At 45.5% G+C, this 13,748-nt stretch overlaps 1 protein-coding gene across 6 annotated transcripts in view; it reads left to right on the forward strand.

Annotated features, from left to right (window-relative positions):
* The window catches only part of ERBB4 (erb-b2 receptor tyrosine kinase 4), a 1,029,410-nt gene that overhangs the window by 847,566 nt on the left and 168,096 nt on the right, over positions 1-13,748 (forward strand). For all 6 annotated transcript variants that reach the window (XM_030580258.1, XM_030580260.1, XM_030580261.1 and 3 more), the window contains one exon: positions 8,976-9,161. In XM_030580258.1, coding sequence (XP_030436118.1) covers positions 8,976-9,161 — 186 coding nt within the window. The remainder of the gene's footprint in view (positions 1-8,975; positions 9,162-13,748) is intronic.

Below are 13,748 nucleotides of genomic sequence, written 5' to 3' on the forward strand. Positions count from 1 at the left end.
TCATTGGATATGTCGTCATCTTACTAAATGGCCTTAACACTGGGATCAGTGCTGAACATTAATATAACATTGACATTAGTTTTCAATGTAGGCTGTATACATAAATCAGAGTTGAGTTTAATATATCTGGCAACAATAATTAAATTCATTAAAAAAAAAAGAGGAGAGAAGCTACGAATGAGCAACATGACAGATGATTTCTTTATATGAAACACCCTGTGTGAACGTCAGAATACTAAATGAAAAACAGAATGCTTAATTCAAGCCGCTTGACATTCTCCTTGGGATGAGACTGATGCAGTACAACAACATTGCTGCCAGCTACCTGAGCAACTAGCCATTTACTGAAGGGAGGTCTTTCTTCACCCACCTTCACCGAACCATAGATTTGGTCTGGCTGGGTCAGTCCCTCTTCTGGTGGACTAAGAGCCCCAGATGAGACTTCTTGTCACTGCAAATGATCTGTTGTTTTTGTCTAATAGTGAATTAGAGTCCGATGGACTATAACACCTCAACAGACATGTTGTTCCTCAAATTCTGACACAAGCAATGACATTATTGAGATTGCAACACTTTGTGACTGATCAAATGTTTTGTCCTCTTCTTTCCCAGCTTTTTCTTTAAGTTGGAAGGACATGTTTTTTTCTTAGAGGGAGAGAGAGCGGTTATATCTTGTCATTAGATTGGGATTCTGGTGATCTGCCTCCAAAATGCCAACTCTGCTGTATCAGAGCCTTGTTAGTCTGGATCTGTAAAAGCAGCAAAGAATCCTGTGGCACCTTATAGACTAACAGACGTTTTGGAGCATGAGCTTTCATGGGTGAATACCCACTTCGTCGGATGCATGTAGTGGAAATTTCCAGGGGCAGGTATATATATGCAAGCAAGAAGCAAGCTAGAGATAACGAGGTTAGTTCAATCAGGGAGGATGAGGCCCTGTTCTAGCAGTTGAGGTGTGAAAACCAAGGGAGGAGAAACTGGTTTTGTAGTTGGCAAGCCATTCACAGTCTTTGTTTAATCCTGAGCTTATGGTGTCAAATTTGCAGGTGAACTGAAGCTCAACAGTTTCTCTTTGAAGTCTGGTCCTGAAGTTTTTTTGCTGCAGGATGGCCATCTTAAGGTCTGCTATTGTGTGGCCAGGGAGGTTGAAGTGTTCTCCTGCAGGTTTTTGTATATTGCCATTCCTAATATCTGATTTGTGTCCATTTATCCTTTTCCGTAGAGACTGTCCAGTTTGGCCGATGTACATAGCAGAGTGGCATTGCTGGCATATGATGGCGTATATTACATTGGTGGATGTGCAGGTGAATGAACCGGTGATGGTGTGGCTGATCTGGTTAGGTCCTGTGATGGTGTCATTGGTGTAGATATGTGGGCAGAGTTGGCATCGAGGTTTGTTGCATGGATTGGTTCCTGAGCTAGAGTTACTATGGTGCGATGTGCAGTTACTGGTGAGAATATGCTTCAGGTTGGCAGGTTGTCTGTGGGCGAGGACTGGCCTGCCACCCAAGTCCTGTGAAAGTGTGGGATCATTGTCCAGAAAGGGTTGTAGATCCCTGATGATGCGTTGGATGGGTTTTATCTGGGGACTGTATGTGATGGCCAGTGGAGTCCTGTTGGTTTCTTTCTTGGGTTTGTCTTGCAGTAGGAGAGGAGGCTTCTGGGTACACATCTGGCTCTGTTGATCTGTTTCCTTATTTCCTCATGCAGGTATTGTAGTTTTGAGAATGCTTGGTGGAGATTTTGTAGGTGTTGGTCTCTGTCTGAGGGGTTAGAGCAGATGCAGTTGTACCTCAGTGCTTGGCTGTAGACAATGGATCGTGTGATGTGCCCGGGATGGAAGCTGGAGGCATGAAGGTAGGCATAGCGGTCGGTAGGTTTTCAGTATAGTGTGGTGTTAATGTGACCATCACTTATTTGCAGCGTGGTGTCTTGGAAGTGGATATCCTGTGTAGATTGGTCCAGGCTGAGGTTGATGGTGGGGTTGGAATCTGTTGAAATCGTGGTGGAATTTTTCCAGAGTTTCCTTCCCATGGGTCCAGATGATGAAGATGTCATCAATGTAGCGTAGGTAGAGAAGGGACGTGAGTGGACGAGAGCTGAGGAAGCATTGTTTCAGGTCGGCCATAAAAATATTGGCGTATTGTGGGGCCATGCGGGTGCCCATAGCAGTGCCACTGATCTGGAGATATATATTGTCATCAAATTTGAAATAGTTGTGTGTGAGGATGAAGGCACAGAGCTCAGCAACTAGTTGTGCTGTGGCATCATCAGGGATACTGTTCCTGACGGCTTGTATTCCATCTGTGTGTGGGATGTTTGCGTAGAGAGCCTCTACATCCATGGTGGCTAGGATGGTGTTTTCTGGAAGGTCACCAATACATTGTAGTTTCCTCAGGAAATCAGTGGTGTCATGGAGATAGCTGGGAGTACTGGTGGCATAGGGTCTGAGTAGAGAGTCCACATATCCAGACAGTCCTTCAGTGAGTGTGCCAATGCCCGAGATGGTGGGGCATCCAGGATTTCCGGGTTTGTGGATCTTAGGTAGTAGATAGAATAACCCTGGTCAGGGCTCTAAGGGATTTTGATTTGTTCCGGTGTTAGTGTAGGGAGTGTTCTGAGTAGATGGTGCCATTTCTTAGTGTATTCCTCAATGGGATCTGAGGGAAGTGGCCTGTAGAATTTGGTATTGGAGAGTTGTCTGGCGGCCTCCTTTTGGTAGTCAGACCTGTTCATGATGACAACAGCACCTCCTTTATCAGCCTCTTTGATGATAATGTCAGGGTGGTTTCTGAGGCTGTGGATGGCATTGCGTTCTGCACGACTTAGGTTACGAGGCAAGCAATGTTGTTTTTCCACAATTTCTGCCTGTGCACATCGGTGGAAGCATTCAATGTATAGGTCCAGACTGTCATTTCAACCCTCAGGAGGAGTCCATGTGGAGTTCTTCTTGTGCTGTTGGTAGGAGGGTAACTGTGTATCAGTGTGCTATTCAGTGTGGTCCTGAAAGTATTCTTTGAGTCGGAGATGGCGACAGTAGGCTTCCAGATTGCCGCAGAACTGTATCATGTTGGTGGGGGTGGCAGGGCAGAAAGAGAGTCCCCGAGATAGCACAGACTTTTCTTCTGGGCTGAGTGTGTGGTTGGAGAGATTGACAATATTGCTGGCTGGGTTAGGGGTACCACGGTTGTGGCCCCCTCTTCTGTAGACTCCCTGTGTGGCCGTCAGCAATTATTGTGGCTCTCTCTCCATCAGTTGCCCATCTGTAAAATGGAGAGGATGGGTAAAATTTTCAAATCCACCTCAGTGACTCAGGATCCTATACCTTACTGAACGTCAATGAGATCTAGCGGCCAGATGTTTAAAGGTTATTTAGACAACTACTGAGATTTTCTAGTGGCATTTTGAAAATCCCCCTGGTAGGAGTTAGGTGTCCCTGGTTAGGTGCTTCTGAAAATGCCTTAGGTATCTATCTGCATTTAGGTGCATTTAGGTACCAAAATACCTTTGAAAATTGAAAATCTGGCCCTCTGCCCTGTTGTGTTAATTTAGATTAAATAGATGGGTCCAAAGAGTTAAAGGTGCTGACGTAGCCCCGTCACTGTCCAACATCAAACGGTTTTAAGTAAGTTTCGAGGTTTGGTATACAGAGACCTCAGCCTGCTTAGTGTCATGGCAAATGCACCATTCAAAATCCTTTTAACCCTGGATTAAAGATACCAAAAAGAAGGAAAAAATAATTACAGCATTTGAAATATAAAGTACTAAATAAAGCAGTTGTTCTCATCCAGGGGTCCAGAGCCCCCTAGTGGGCCACAGGCAGGTATCGGGGGGTCGACCAAGCATAGCTGGTGTTAGACTCGCTAGAGCCCAGAGCAGACAGCTGAAGCCCAGCCACCCAGGACTGCAGCATGGGGCACCAGGCCCCAACACCCAGAGCTGAAGCTAAAGACTGAGCAACTTTGCTTCATGGTGTGGGGTCCTGGACAATTTCCCTGCTTCCTACCCCTTAATGCTGGCCCTGGCTTTTATATGGAGCTGTTGTGGCACAGGTGGACGATGGAGTTTTTATAGCATGTTGCCAGGGGCCTCAGAAAGAGAAAGGTTGAGAACCTCTGAAATAAAGAGGTCAGATTATTGGACCAACTTTGGTTGGTTAGAGAGACAAACTTTTGAGCTACAAAGAGCTCTTCTTCAGGTCTAACTCTGTGTATCTCAAAGTCTTGTCTTTCTCACCAACAGAAGTCAGTCCAATGAAAGATATTACCTCACCCACTTTATGTCTCTAATATCCTGGGACCAGCACAGCTATAATACTGCAAGTATTAAATAAGCCTGTCATTTTAACATCCTGTTCCCTTTTCCTCTCCTGGAGAGAGTATTTTTGGAAGGGAAAAAAACCCCTTGTTTGACTGTCTTTTAGATGGTAATAACTGTCCTTTTGGGGGAAAGAGAGAGGATGTTAGTTGAGATGGGCTGGAGCTGTATTGCTGTTGTTGTTAATGTCCAATCCCATTTTCTAGAAAACAAGACAAACACATACAGGAAGGGAGAGAAAAGAACCGCAAAAATAAAAATGCAGCTTCTTCCTCTGAAGTTGACTTTCACTTGCAACCTCATGGGTGGAAAACACAGGCCTAGCACGCGGTCTTACCAGCCACTGCGAGAACTGACAAACTTGTACCTGCATTAGGTTGTTAAGGGCATTGCTCTTAGTTGCCTCTCTGGTCATAGGCTGACATCAGTATAACAACATATGCGGTCTTGGCCAGCTGACTCAGACTCTTATTAAACAGAAGGCAAAAGGAGAGAGAAGGGGAAGAAAATATGGAAGGTGAGGAAGAAAAAGGACACAGAGGGGTGGGGGAAGCCAAAATCTCATTATCTCAGGTGGTGTTGAAGAGTTTAGTCAGCACCAGTGGAGGTAGTGGTTTCACCTATCTTGCCCAATTTGGTGAAGACATGCCTCAGAATTAGTGTGTAGGAGGTCCAGGTTCCCAGGAGATGTTGAGGGTGTTGGTCCTACTTTGAGCAGGGGGTTGGACTAGATGACCTCCTAAGGTCTCTTCCAACCCTGATGTTCTATGATTCTGTGAAGGTAGCAGCCATGATGATAAAACTTGCTGCACCAGTTGCTGGCAGACAGTTCCTTTTTCAGCTAATTGTCCCCAAAGCCTTTTCCTGTTAAGAACCTCAAAAGGGAGTGCTGGGCAGAATAGCCCACCCTCTTATTATTTTGACCACCAGGCGGCCTAATTCCCAACACACCAGTTTTGTTTCAATGACTTTTGGTCTTGTTTACCAAGCATAATCCTCAGACAGTCCTTGAGCTGTATCAGTAAAATCCTTTCTGTTTAAAATAATTCAGTTTTTCTGTCTTCTGACATCTTGTCTTAAACAATTTTCTATAACAGATTACTGTGACAGTTTCACTCACTTTTTACAGCTGAGGTTACAGGTAGGATAAATATGTAAACCCAAATATTACTACAGCCCTGATGTGCCCAAATGGCTTTTGAAAATGGGACTCCGGCTCCCAAGTCAATAAGGTGGTATGGAAAATCATAATACCTCCTTCTTGTTGTTGTTTGTCTGTCTTGTCTATTTAGATTATAAACTGTTCCAGTTAGAGTCTGTGTGTGTGTGCAGTACCTGACACATTGGGGTCCTGATCTCAGCTGGGTCCTATAGATGCTAATGTAATACAAATAGCACTAATTTTACCAATGAAGAAATTTGTGGGAAGTCAGGATTCATGCAAAATTAATGTTTCTTGTAGATGAATGGTCTAGAGCTGTAGTGAAGGTGTTGCTGCTCTCTGCTACCTTACAAGCCTTAATCTAATACAGAGCAGTCCTTAAGAGTTTATAAAAATGCCACTTTTTTCCAGAACCTCTGTCCAAAACTCATGAGGAAACATGAACTTCCTAATAATAAGGATATGACAAATGGCAGTGCTTACTTTTATTATTGTACAGAAACGTCTTTGCTTCAGACTCAAATAGAGTTACAAATGGTATGTGGCTAGAGACTAATGGGAGAGAGGCTTCAAAGCTTTTTTGTCCATGCCCTCCTACTCCATGGTAGACCAAATTAGAAAAAAAAATGGCTATGTTCTAATCTGTTCTCAGTAGAAAGAAAAATGCTCCCACTTCAAAGGTGCTAGAGAAACACATGTTACGTTACCCAAAGCCAGGGATGTGTGGGGAGAGATTTCCCCCTGGTGCAACTCCAGGAGAAAATATACAGGGTAATAAAGAAAAAGAAAGGCAAAGTAATTTTGTTTCTCGAAAATAGATAATGCACCTGTCAACATGTATTTAGTGTGGCGGCCTTCAGTGACATTTTCTAGTGATGGCAGAAGAGATGCTAAAATTGCATCTAGGAGACCCTATATAGAGTTGGGAAACAGAGCTCTGTATTAATTTTAACATGGAGCAAATTGCTTAAGCCAAACTCCCCCCATCTCATTTGTTGCATTAGGATCTCCTTCACACCCCTCCTCCAAAATGCCCCACTGACTAGTTCAGTGTTGGGTTATATTTTTTTTTTCCTCACACACATTTCAAAAGAAAAAGGAGAAAAATCTGAGGCCATCTGCTATCTCCTTTATGGGAAAAAAATAAAACCTACAATTAGTGTCTTGTTCATCTTTTCTTTTTGGAAAAAAGAGAACTATTATGCAAATACTCCACAATTTGGTTTCAAATACTCTTTGTACTGTGATGAACAATTTTCTTTAATACAAACCCAACCTCCTTGCCAAGATTTTTTTTTTTGATACGGGGGGAAAAAACTTTTATGAGACTTTTCTTCATTGTTGTGTTCTTCTGATGCTAAGGTTTTGTCATCCTCTCTTTATGTGGTATTATTATTGCCGTTATTCTTTAAGTTGTCAGTTATACATTGGATAGCTTTTTGGGGGGAGAAAACCAAAAGAGCTTCACAAAACCCCGTTTCCATTTTGCGTTTCAGTGTTCCTTTGCCTTAGTGAAATGATTGCCACAGAAAGGCAGAGCTCAGTAAATCAAAGAGGTGTTTCCCCTTGCCTCTTCTGAAAGCTGCCTGCCTGGTGGTGGCAGCTGTGCTGTAAGTGAAGATTTGTACTTGAATTATAGCTGCAGACTTTGGTATCTGATCCTGCAGGACTTGCAGTCACTGGGAGATTCCGGAGTAAGGACTGAGCATAGAGAGCCAAGTCGTGCAGCCCTTACTAGCAGCATTATTACAGTAGCATTCAAAGGCCTCAGCTCAGACTGGGGGCCCCGCTGTGCTATGCAGACAGGTAGCAAGAGACCAGTCCTGTCCCAAAGAGTTTCCTGGTCTAGAGAAGACAAAGGATGGGAGAAAATAAGGGTTATTATCCCTGGTTCATGGCTGGGGAATCTGAGAAATTAAGTAATTGGCCCAAGGTCATATGAGAAGGCTGTGGAAGAGCTAGGAATTGAACCTAGGAGTAAGATTTTTCAAGAGTCTAAGTGCCTTAGGAACACAAGTCCCAATGAATTTTGGTGAGATTTGTGAGCCTAATTCACTTAGGCACATTTAAAAATCCTGTACCAGATCTTCTCTGTCCCTGTCCAAGGCATGAAATAAAAAAGGAACTTTGAATTAGGGAAAATTCCCATTACTATCAGTTGGCTACATTATAGGCTGGATCCTGCAGTGTGCTGAGCAGTCTGTCCATCATCCTACAAAGCCCTTCACCAGAGGCTTAGCTTTCACTTGTGCTTTTAGTACTTTGTTGGGTCTGGGTCGGAATGGTCAACATCGTGTAAGATCAAGCCCCAGGAAGAGGTCATCAAACTGTGGGATGTGCTCCCTAGGAGGGTATGGAGGCATGTTCAGGGGGCACAGTGGGCCTTGGCTAGCCCCCATGGGAGGCAGGGAGGGAGCACCACCCAGCCCAGCCACAAACCCAGCTGTGCTCCAGCCCAGCCATGGCCCTGCGCCCAGGGCCGGCTCCGGGCCACAGCGTGCCAAGCGTGTGCTTGGGGCGGCACGCCACAGAGGGCGCTCTGCCAGTTGCTGGGAGGGCGGCAGGCGGCTCCGGTGGACCTGCCGCTGGCGTGGCTGCGGACGGTCCGCTGGTCCCGCGGCTCTGGTGGACCTCCCGCAGACACGCCTGCGGCAGCTCCACCGGAGCCGCGGGACCAGCGGACCGTCCGCAGAAATGCCTGCGGGAGGTCCACCGGAGCCACAGGACCGGCGAGTGGCAGAGCACCCCCCGCAGCGTGCCGCCGTGCTTGGGGCGGCGAAATTACTAGAGCCGGCCCTGCCTGCGCCTGACCCCAGTCCCAGCCTGGGCATGGCTCTGCATCTAGCCAGGGGTCCAGCTGCTGGCCCCCATTCTGGCCTGGCTGTGGACCTGGCCTCAGCCTCTCCCCCCTTACCCCTGTCTATGCTCTTCAATCCCCATCCCGACCCTGAGCCATGGCCCCACTCCAGGTGCTGGCTCCAGGGGCTGTGGGTGATGCAGACAGGGGGAAGGGGGCATGACTCTCAAAAGTTTGGGGACCATTGCTATAATGGTTGCTTAATGCCAAGCGGCCTGCTTCACATTTGGGAAAGATGCAAGGAAATAGGTATTAATAGCTACGTCTCTTAAGGAGAAAGAGATTTGATGCTATGAATATGATCAGCTACACCACTGTTACCTCCTCAGGTGGCTATCTCAGCACGAGGTGGTGTACGGCAGGGTAGATTTTCCCTAACAGCTGTCAGTGGAGCTATGTGGCTTTACAGTAGCTAATGACCAGGCCCATTGTTTAGCCTGGTGTAACATAAATTACATCAATTTGGACCTTGCTGAAGAGTAGCTTGTGCTGTCTCATCACAACAGGAAGATAGTGTGAACCTTTATTGCACTTCAGGGGACACCAAATCCTTTCTGATAGTGTGTGGGGAGCCGTAAAGCTGCAGTGAGTGGAACCTTTGAATGCAGTGATGGATTTGGGATGTTTTTGTTGTTACAGGAAGCACTTATCATGGCAAGCATGGATCATCCACACCTGGTGCGATTACTGGGTGTCTGCTTGAGCCCTACCATTCAGCTCGTCACTCAGCTGATGCCCCATGGCTGCTTGTTGGACTATGTTCATGAACACAAGGATAACATTGGCTCGCAGCTCCTGCTGAACTGGTGTGTCCAGATAGCTAAGGTAAGGTCCTACAGTTTTTTGGATGTTTCCAGGACTAAACAAATGAACAGGGTCATTTCTGAAAGTCAGCAGTATCCATTCCTATGCAGAAAACAAGAGAGGAAAATCTATTCTTCTAAGGCAATTTGGTGATCTTTTTAATTACCTCTGTGCAATAATACAATACATATTGGTGAGGTAACAATCTGACTCAGCTCCATACACAAAGCGTTTTTTTACTGTGGGGTTTTGGAAGATTTGAAGAGGAAAGGCCTCCTGTTCCCTAGATCCAAGTCCTGGCACAGAATGATTATGCAATCTCTTCTGCTGCTGCTTCAGTAAGTAAGAATGATGTCTTCAGAGTTCAGATGTGTACTTAATTGCTCAAAGAGCGTCAACTGAGAGGTACGAACAGTAGACCATAAATCCAGCCTTAATATACTCCTTACACAGTAGTGTGTTGTTCATGAACTTGTTGCAACAAATAAGCATGCCGTTAAACACCAACTTAGGAACCACTTTTTTAGGTATCAGGTCACAATGAATGAAAAGATTTGGAAGTGTTAAGGGACTACAATGTGCAGGGTGGTATGTCTCTTGCGCATATGGCAACCAGAGGGATATGAAGGGACTTGAGTGTGTGTGTGTGACTGACTCTGAATCAGGTGCTAACTACTTGTACAATTATTTAAAAGTAACTTTTCCACAAAAGAACAGAAAATGTTAGTAACACCCACATGAGTGCATGTTACAGATCATCCTTGGTGCCCAATCTGCAGAGGACAGGAGTCTGCTATAGCAGCTGTTAACAAGTCCTGACTCTTAGCTCAAGTTGTAGCAGCTTTAGCACTGGGGGGCCTACATTCAATCCCCAATGTGTCAAACCAGGGAGAAGTCATCACAAAAACATTGTTGTGGAGTTTGTTTGCTTTTTGTTTTAACAAGTGAATATTATGCTTATGAAAGTGAAGCAGCAACGGCGTTGTCCAATGCAAGATCCAGCCCTGCATTTGTATGCCAGAAAGGAAAGCTATCTGAGGGTTCAAACAGGCCCTTCTTTGCCCTCCTGCCTGTATCCTTATGTGGGGCAAACACAAAGGCAGTCCTCTTGCCCTCTTCAAGGATTGCTCATTTTTCCAGCACTAGAGATTCCATCCTTTTTCATTGGCATTTTCAGGTACCTTGACAATGGGTGAATTTGCCTTAGTGCTGGATGTGGGAGGATAATCCAAAGAAATACTATGTAATTAATATTTAATAAATGTTTTCATGTTGCATCAAAGCTGTAGATGAGGCAGGGAGGAAGACAAATAGCCAAAAATATGTAGAGGTATGTTTAGATATGGCAGCATCCATGATGCTAATGCAGCAGAAGATGTACAGCAGGCTGGGGCCGATAACTGGGTGGGTGCTCATCTCTGGGTATTTGAAGAACATATCCAGAAGTGGTTTCAGCATGAGGATGGGAGAGCATATGTTTTTCTCTTGTCATCCTCTTCCTCAGCTCTCCCTCTTTTTCACCTGCTCCCCACTCTCTTGATTATTGGTGGTTATTTATGACAAAACCCTTACTTAGTACCATACGCATAAAGATAACCTGCCTTTCTTTTCAAATGCTACACTACTACCTGGTTGTGCAGTGTATATTAAGAACATAAGAATGGCCATACTGGGTCAGACCAAAGGTCCATCCAGCCTAGTATCCTGTCTACCAACAGTGGCCAATGCCAGGTGCCCCCAGAGGGAGTGAACCTAACATGTAATGATCAAGTGATCTCTCTCCTGCCGTCCATCTCCACTCTCTGACAAACAGAGGCTAGGGACACCCTTCCTTACCCATCCTGGCTAATAGCCATTAATGGACTTACTGAGACCAATTCTATTACTCTGTAATAGCAAACTGGACAGCCTCTACGGAAAAGGATAAATGGACACAAATCAGATGTTATGAATGGCAATATACAAAAACCTGTAGGAGAATACTTCAACCTCCCTGGCCACACAATAGCAGATCTTAAGGTGGCCATCCTGCAGCAAAAAATCTTCAGGACCAGACTTCAAAGAGAAACTGCTGAGCTTCAGTTCATCTGCAAATTTGACACCATCAGCTCAGGATTAAACAAAGACTGTGAATGGTTTGCCAACTACAAAACCAGTTTCTCCTCTCTTGGTTTTCATACCTCAACTGCTAGAAGAGGGCCTCATCCTCCCTGATTGAACTAACCTCGTTATCTCTAGCCTGCTTCTTACTTGCTTATATATACCTGCCCCTGGAAATTTCCTAAGGTGCCACAAGACTCTTTGCTGCTTGTAATAGCTATGTCGGGATGGGCTGATTCCATGCTGGGGCTGAAGCAGAATGGCAGTGATCAGTGGCAGAGGCTGCTGCCAGACACTCAGCACTTCTGAAAGGAATTCATTCAAAATTGAGGCCCCTTATTGATGGGATTGTGTGTGGATTCAGGCACTTTGTTTGAAAATTGTAGCCTAAAGCTTTTCGTGTGTGTGTGTGTTGAGAGAAGGAGGTGAGGCATTACAGGGACTTAAAACTGAGCGATTAGGCTCTCCAGCACTCCAAGGAAGAGTAGACCAAATGCGTAATATTAACAGATGAACCATGAGGAAGAGGGAGGGAAATTCCCTGGAACAAAAGGTGGCCTATTAATGAGGAGAAGAAGCAAAGTTTAATTAATCCATCATTCTCCACATCACACTGGCATATGGTTAATTTTAATTTGGCCTCGTGTTACAGCATCAGGGTCATCTGCTTGGCTCCTCGCAAGGGAAACTGTTATGAGCAGCTGTTTTTCTTGAAGGGGCATATTGCTTGCTAGACATAGTTGTGTTTTTACTTCTTTGTAATCACAGCTTAATTGGATTTGCCTCCTCTTAGTTGCTTAATGTGAATCTCCCTTTATTTTGCCTGCCTTGCTTTCCGTGTGGGGATCACTATTGGTTTGCAAGAGGCCTGAGAGCAGGAGACTGATACCTATTTCATGGACATGTTCTCCATTCTGCTGGTGCTAGTTTGCTTACCAGTGCTTTTCTCTGGTACGTAGTGATGAGACGGCTTGTTTAGTTGGGAAGGTTTCCACACATCTTGAATGCTACTGCACAATGCTAGTGTGGCAAAAAAACAGTGATGGATAAATCGCTGAGCGTTTAGATGCTTTCTTGAGCTCAAAGATTCTGATTGTGCCTGGCTTTTGAGTAGAAGGTTCACAGGGTGGGGAAAGAGTCACCATCAGCACATGTGGACAAAGGTCAAGTGCAAGCAAGCCCTAAGTGTGTGATCAACATTAAGGTATCACAGAAGAGAAGAAATAGTATGTGGGATGGTTCTGACCCCTATCACATGCAAATGTTGCATAGCATTATAGCTGCATCACATGGCACTCCCCAATGGAAATTCCCAGACACCTTTCCTCGCATCTCTCACGTGAGCTGGGTGTGTCTCACCAAATCAATTCTCTACCATTGGTGCGTCTCAGCTATTCCTATTCTCAGCCTGTGGCACAAAATAGTTCACTCTAATCTTGGTTATTAGGTTAAATACAGTGATAACTGGATGGAGATTAGTGGCTTATGATGTGCAGGAGGTCTGAGGTAGATGGTCCATTCTGGCTTTAGAAAAGGCTGTCCATCACTTAAAGGCAGAGTGTGGACAACTGCTAGGAACCCTAACCCTAGCTACAAGAGCCCTACATATTGGAATCCTAACCCTAGCTCCAACTGCCCTACCCATAGGAACCTTAACCCTAGCTCCGTGTGCCCTACCTATAGGAACCCTAACCTAGCTCCAAGTGCCCTAAACCTAGGAACCCTAACCGTAGCTCCAGGTGCCTTATCCATAGGAACCCTAACTCTAGGGTGGGAATCCCTACCCATAGGAACCCTACCACTAGCTCCAAGTGCCCTACCCTTGGGAAACCTAACCCTACGGCGGGAAGCCCTTCCCATATGAATCCTAACTCTAGCTCCAAGTATCCTACCCATAGGAACCCTAAACCTAGGGAGGGAATCCCTTCCTATTGGAACCCTAACTCTAGCTGCAAGTCCCCTACCCATAGGAACTCTAACCCTAGCTCCAAGTGCCCTGCTCATAGGAACCCTAACCCCAGGGTGAGAATCCCTACCCATAGGAACCCTAACCCTAGCTCCAAGTGCCTTATCCATTGGAACCCTAAACCTAGGGAGGGAATCCCTACCCACAAGAACCCTAAACCTAACTCCAAGTGCCCTATCCATAGGAACCCTAACCCTTAGAGCAGGAATCCGTATCGATAGGAACCCTAAATTTAGCTCCAAGTGCCCTACCCATTGGAACCCTAACCCTAGCTCCAAGTGCCCTACTCATACGAACCCTAACCCTAGCTAGAAGTGTCCTACCCATAGTAACCCTAACCCTAGCTCCCAGTGCCCTAGCCATAGGAACCCTAACTCTAGCTCCAAATTCCCTACCCTTTGGAACCCTAACCCTAGCTCCAAGTACCCTACACATAGGAACCTTAACACTAGGGCGGGAATCCCTACCCATAGGAACCTTAACCCCAGCTCCAACTATCCTACCCAGAGGAACCCTAACCGTAGCTCCAAGTGCCCTACCCA

The sequence above is a fragment of the Gopherus evgoodei genome, chromosome 11 (genome assembly GCF_007399415.2).
Source record: "Gopherus evgoodei ecotype Sinaloan lineage chromosome 11, rGopEvg1_v1.p, whole genome shotgun sequence".
Lineage (NCBI taxonomy): Eukaryota > Metazoa > Chordata > Testudines > Testudinidae > Gopherus > Gopherus evgoodei.